The sequence below is a fragment of the Erigeron canadensis genome, chromosome 9, assembly GCF_010389155.1.
Source record: "Erigeron canadensis isolate Cc75 chromosome 9, C_canadensis_v1, whole genome shotgun sequence".
NCBI classification, from domain to species: Eukaryota; Viridiplantae; Streptophyta; class Magnoliopsida; order Asterales; family Asteraceae; genus Erigeron; species Erigeron canadensis.
Window position 1 is genome coordinate 10148408 of NC_057769.1, and position 6835 is coordinate 10155242.

Below are 6835 nucleotides of genomic sequence, written 5' to 3' on the forward strand. Positions count from 1 at the left end.
TTTACTTATTCATATTGTATTTATGTGTATTTCATATGACTAAATTTATGTGTATTTTATATGACTAAATTTTTGTCATGTTTCGTTTTTTACTTTGTTCATATTATTACGTTTGATGAATACATAACATGCTACATTATTACGCGATTTACGTTTGATTTGTTGTAGTGTTAATCTATAAAGTGAATACATTTTTACGCGATTTATGGCTACACAAATGGTGTTGTTGATGATATCAAAATATCTTAGGTTAAGTATTCTTAGAAGGGATATGTAATCACTATAGTAGGTTAAGTGACTGTGCTATCGACATGTCCGAAAAAACAAAGGGTGACCAGAGTGATACATGAATTAACAATGAACTATAACTTAATCAATTTTTACATAATAAACCTATAGAATAGCTATTTACTAATGTATAAAATAATCTTTTTAGCTAGCCGCGCATCGCGCGGGGTAAAATACCTACTATATATATATATATATATATATATATATATATATATATATATATATATATATATATATATATATGGCATATTGAAGTTTAATGGTATATATAAAGCGAATAATCCATGATTCGAATGTGAAGCATCAAGTATTCAAGTGTATTAGGATTATTTTTAGACCAATATTTTTATTTTATTTTTTTATTTGCGTATAATTACCTAAACGCAAGACATATATTGGTAGTTCAGGGATCCTTATTTTGAGAACTTATTTTTTTGTAAAAACCTTGAGAACTCTTAAATTCTGTATTGGATCACATGTTTATTTTGTTCATTCACATGTGAAATGTTATAAAAATATATGTTGTAGAAGAAAGTTTTTTTCAAACCTTACATATACCTGTTTGGTCACATGTGAACAAAAACGTGAACATATTCATTCACAAATTCACAAAAGGCTATTTTGAAGGTTTTTTAAAAAATTTCTTCTACAACATACTTTTTATATCATTTTACATGTGATTGAACAAAAAAAAACATGCAATCCAATACATAATTTGAAAGTTTTCGTGGTTCTTACAAAAAAAAGTGGTTCTCAAAATAAGGAAAGTCTTCATACCTAACAAAGTTGGAGCTGTTGGAGCTCTTGACTCTAACTTTTCATATCCAAAAAAGCTGGAGGTCCTTTTTTTTACCTTTAGTAGAACCTGGAAGCTAGCAGCTTCTCTACATTTTATGCAGGTAAGGTTGTCTATATCTCAACCTCCCCCGTATACCATCAAAGACGATATTGAGACCCAAAACCTTCCACAACATTGAAACCCTAAAACCATAAAAGATGACATTGAGAGTTGCTTTTCAATTTATATAAGTTATGGCCTTACGGGTTATATTACGCAGTACCACGCTAAGGCGCTAAGGGGGCTGGCATTGGACGCGTGGCGAGTGCGTGGTGGCTGCGGCACCACCACTCCACACCCCCGTTAACAACGAAAAACGAGTGGTGGTATGAAAATGAGTGGTCACACCACGCGGTCGACCATCCATTTCTTGCATGTAAATCGAGGAACAACGGTTATATATCGAAATTTTGGAGTCGTTTGTGTGTGTGTGTATATATATATTCTCTTTTACCTTTTCACCTTTTTTATATATACTACACACAACATATTTGCACTGCCGCCTTCTTCACCAACGATTCCAGTAACACCGGACACCGGTGGGAGCTCGTCAAATACCGGGGTTTTTATCGGTGTTAGAAATGGTGTTGGTTTGCTTGTACTTGTTTTGGTGTCTGGGGTTCTTGTTTGGTTCTGTAGGAGAAGAAAGAGTCAACAAAAACATACTTATAATCTCCCTCCTGCAAAAGAGTCTCCTAACTCTATGGAGATTGCGCCAGAGAGTAATTTGTGGTCGGTTTCGGCTAAAGGCGTTCGGATCGTGATAGAATCTTTAACGGTTTATAAGTACGTGGAACTACAAAAGGCTACAAGGGATTTCTCAGAGGAAAACAGAGTGAAAGGATCTGTTTACAAAGGGGTTTTCAATGGGAATCTAGCAGCTGTAAAGATTATGAAAGAGGATGTTTCTGGTGAGATCAATATACTACAACAGATTAATCATTCAAACATATTAGACTTTTGGGGTTTTGCATGTAGCAAGGGAATACATATCTAGTTTACGAGTTTCCTGACAATGGATCGCTAAGTGACTAGCTGCACTCATCGTTAAAGAGTATGAAGTAAGATATGGTTTTGGAATGGAAACAAAGAGTTCAAATTGCACATGATGTAGCGGATGCATTGAATTACCTACACAATTTTGTTAACCCATTGTACATTCACAAGAACTTGAAAAGCAGTAATGTGTTGTTAGATGGTAATATGAGAGGGAAGATAACAAATTTCAGGTTGGGAAGAAGCATGGATGAAACCGACGATGGAGAACTTCAGTTGACTATGCATGTTGTTGGTACATTTGGTTACATGCCACCAGAATACATTGAAAATGGCTTGATTACGCCTAAAATGGATGTGTTTGCTTTAGATGTGTTGATCTCAGAGCTCTTATCTGGTAAAGAAGCCGCCACTAAGCCAAATGAGGACGAGAAAAAAGATAATGATGGGGCAGTGGTACAGCAGGGGCAGCTATCAGAGATAATAAAATAGGTTGTTAAAGGGGATAATGTGAGAGATAAACTGGCAGAGTTTATGGACGGTAGCTTAAGCGGTGAGTATCCGGTGGAGTTGGTCTATTCTATGGCAGAGCTAGCTAGCAACTGTGTGGCAGCTGATCTAAATGACCGGCCGTCTGTGGCAGAGGTGTTTGTGACATTATCTAAGATAATGTCATCTTCTTTAGATTGGAATTCATTTGATGAACTTGAACACTCCAGATCACTTAAACATGGCTTAATGTGTGTTTTTTATAATAAACTATTGTTAATGTTTTTATTTTAATGTGTGTTTTCTTTATTTGAAGTATTGTAATGTGTTTTTTTTTTTGGTGTTTTTTTTATAATAAATTGTGTAATGTTTTTATTTTTAATAAAGTGTTTTTTATTTGGGTATGTTTTAGTTTGTTATAATTTTAGAAGGTTAAAAGTGTAAAGTTTGGATAAATTGGTAAAATTAAATAATTGATGGGTCCAAGACTAGTACTTGAGGGATGAGTCCATTTGGTGCATTTTGGGAGGATTAATCCTTAGAGTGTTTTTTGCTGATGTGACGCTGACAGTGACTAGTCTTTTGGGAATGAGTGGTCACCATTGGGTACCCTCTTAGAAGAGCATGAGTTGTGCGGCCTCCACATGTTGTTATCAATGTGATATCAAGGATCAATGTGTTCCTTTCAATCTAAATTTTTAACCTTGAAACGAATGAGGGTAATCTTTTATGAGAAAGTAATACATTTGTTAATTTTATCCTTAGTTAATTATAGACTTTGTTAAATTCTCTTTAAATATTAGGGCTAAAGAGACTTTTTATGTGTTGAACATTGTAAACAAGATTAAACATTATAATAATTACATATATTTAAATTTGGGTATTACTAAACAAAGTTGTAAGAGTTGTAGTTAGTTAAATACACTTGTAAGAGTCTGAAGAATTTTTATAGGGATTTGAAGGTGTGAACACTTCATTAACAATAGTAGGTAATACACAAGTGTTTTTTGAATTTTGGGGAGGTTATGTTGTAGATAACTTTATCCTTATTTAAGGTAGAGTTGTTGCTTCCATATTTTATTTAAGTTTGAAAAAAGACTTCCAGCATGACAAGGTATGAGCATAGAGCCCTTAACCTATGTCTTGATGTGGGTTGAACAAGGATGACTGTGGACATGAACATAGTGACTATTGAGTGGTTGGTAAAAGTTGAGACGGTTCGGGTGGTGATTCGGGCTTTTAGTAATGAATGGGGTGATCCAGAAGTGTTACCAAACAATAACTTTTTTTAATTTTTTATGGGTTTTTAAATTTAATTAATTTTATTACTTTAGAATTTTTTTTTGACCAAATCGATTAAGGGGAGATTGCAGCATTTAATTGGTTTTGTTCATGGGTCATACAGTCGATTGGATTTAAGTCAGGTCACTAGTTTTACCGGGTTACGATTCAAATTAAATGAAATGATCCTTTGATGCAAAAGAAAAGGCATAAATGGGATTGTTCAATGCATAATATATAGTTAGAGCATTATTTTATAAGTTTTAAGTAAAATAAAATAATTGAATATTATTTACTGCAGATAACCGTGTAATGTTATAAAAATCATCGTGCATCATTATATATAATTCTGTTTCGTGAATATTCTTGCATCAAATTTATTATGGTCTTTCATTATTTATTTTACCTTAATACTTGTTTTACAATAAATAACTCCTTATTTTATATACTTAATAATTAATATCACATCGTTGACTTTTGTATTATATACTTGCATTTTAAAGCCTTTGTTTGTTCATATTTCGGTGAGATCGATGTAGTAGCTAATATTCCATTCTTTTAATTTCTTGTTTATTATCATCTTTGACATGCATTACGTTCCTCTACATATTATAATTGGGCTAATTAGTTAAAAAGGTATCTTACTCGTAACTTTTTACCATAACATGACCTGAACTTTTTTTCAACTAATGCAAGGACCAATGTGACAGAGTGCATCTGATTTGAGTGCCAAAACCGCCATCCGGTTTGATGAGATATACGACGAGGTGGTTTTGTGTGTTTTTCTCTTTGATAGTACCAAGTAATCTCCACGTGGACACTATATCTATATAATATCATTTGATTATATCTGTATCTATAAATCATGTTTATAAAAAATACGAGTATAATCAGTATATATGAAAGAGATAACTTTTTCTTTTGCTTCTGTTTGTTGATCATATAATCTGTGGTGAATTTGATTGGATTTTGGGAGATGCTTAGATTGAGAAAAATGAAAACCAAAGATTTTAATTGGATTCTGTTACTTAGAAAAATGAATTGAGATATATGGGATCAAGGATAGAGAATGTTATTTACCGATTTTATTTTCAGTTTTTTAAGTTTTCATCAGGTAATAAGAAATAAGAAATACATGTGGTATTTTTAAAACTCTTGTTAGACGGTGTTTACACCAATGATATTGTTTACATTAGGTGGAAAAAAAGTTCAGGTTATGTTTTAGTAAAAAGTGACGAGTAAGATACCTTTTTAACTAATTAGCCCGGCCTATTATAATTCATCATTATTCATCATATATATTTTGTGATGAGTGTGTGTTATAGTCTGATAGACATGTATGTGAACCAACAGTTTTTACATCTAACGCGTTCTTTTGATGTACGTTGTTCATTTGGATGAATCAATCCAACAATTTGGGTTGTGATCATCAAATTAGGCGTCACCTCGACAAAAAGAGAGTATATATATTATATAAGTAAGCTAGATTTATGACCAAAGTGACATAGTATATGGCAAAAGTCGTTATAATATATAGAAACAACTCAACAACAGTACTATATGAAGCAAAACAACATTACAATAAAAAGAGACCGACATAATTAAACAGTCATATATGTCTTCTTCAAAAGAAAACACTGCTGTTTATTATAATTTTTATTATAATTCATCTATATATATATGCTTTTAAACTTTCAAACCCAAGCATCTTTCTCTGATGCTTATTTATATATATCTTATCCTTAACTACTGCACCCTGCAAAAAAAAAAAAAATTCAAGAACATGTCAATACAAATTTTTTAATTTGTTAAGTTAGTGCATGTATTTGCACTATATAAGTGAAGAAAGTATATATGTACTTATATATAAAATTGAAGAAGTTAAAAATACTATAGTAAAATACAACTGATTTAACATACTTGGCACAATCAGTGGTTGGGCTGATCTTGTAAGGGATACTGACACCACACTTGCCAGGAAGGCTGGCGGCATAGCCAGCATTAACGCCAGACGATGCACGCTTTAAGCAATTACAGACAGCCTGACGATCAGGTGTTGTTTGTGCTGCCGCTTTTAGTGATTTAACACCACTGCAACATGCTGGAGGCACGACACCACCCTTCTGTAGGTAAGTAATGCATGGTGCCAACTTGCTTGTCACCTGACCACAACTAATGGCGGCCTCCGCATTAGGTGCCGCTAGAAGCATACAAGTCACGACTATACATAAAAACATCATAACCTTGGTTGCCATTTTGAAGTATGATTTATTCGCTAACTAAATGACGGGAATGTATATTTTGTTAAGTTGTTGAAGATTTTTGTTGCAAGAAAAACGTTGTGAGATGTTATGTTATTTATAAGTGTTTTGTATCCAATTGTCCATGTCCACGTGTGTATGAATGAATTAAAGGAGGGGTGAAATTGAAGTAGTTAGTTGGAGGTTGGATTTAACATTATTTGAACCGTTAACTTCTTTGATGTTTGATGTTTTAGTGTATGGTTTATGTTAGTTGACTCGACTTTGATAAATTAATAATATGGAGGCCGACTTCGTTTTACCGACAAATTATAAAGCCCAACGACCAAATGACTAAAGGTCATTGCGAGCTATCCAGTGTTGTATGAAGCTCAAACCCGGTCATATATACTAATTCCATAAAAAACCTCAATGCCTTTCTTAAGATCTTATAGAAATGTATTCGGACTTTTCTTTCTAATTTTTTGTCATCCACTAATTATATGTTTCTTTCTTTTGTCGCATTACTTTTTCTTTGACTGAAAATCTTATATGCTTGTTCGTCAAATAATCCGGTAAAGTGGGAATATATTAGCTATACGTTTGTAGTTAATATCTAGTTAAATATATTAGGAAAGTATATATATCTATATATCTATTAAAAGAGTAGTTATCCTAATATTTTAAAACCTCTTTCAAT

The 6835-nt window shown here is 32.7% G+C and overlaps 1 protein-coding gene and 1 pseudogene across 1 annotated transcript; one reads left to right on the forward strand and one right to left on the reverse strand.

Annotated features, from left to right (window-relative positions):
- Positions 1 to 1619: 1619 nt before the first annotated feature.
- LOC122583175 lies at positions 1620 to 3906 on the forward strand (annotated as a pseudogene).
- A 1501-nt stretch (positions 3907 to 5407) lies between these two features.
- LOC122581348 (non-specific lipid-transfer protein-like) lies at positions 5408 to 6236 on the reverse strand. Its single transcript, XM_043753565.1, has 2 exons — positions 5816 to 6236; positions 5408 to 5651 (listed from the first exon to the last, which is right to left on the reverse strand). The coding sequence occupies exons 1-2, from the start codon at positions 6148 to 6150 to the stop codon at positions 5642 to 5644; spliced, it is 345 nt and encodes a 114-aa protein (XP_043609500.1). The 5' UTR covers positions 6151 to 6236; the 3' UTR covers positions 5408 to 5641.
- Between the last annotated feature and the right edge of the window lie 599 nt (positions 6237 to 6835).

Bases quoted from the DNA above. Each gene is read 5' to 3' on its own strand.
- LOC122581348 (XM_043753565.1), bottom strand. From the start codon at position 6,150: ATGGCAACCAAGGTTATGATGTTTTTATGTATAGTCGTGACTTGTATG.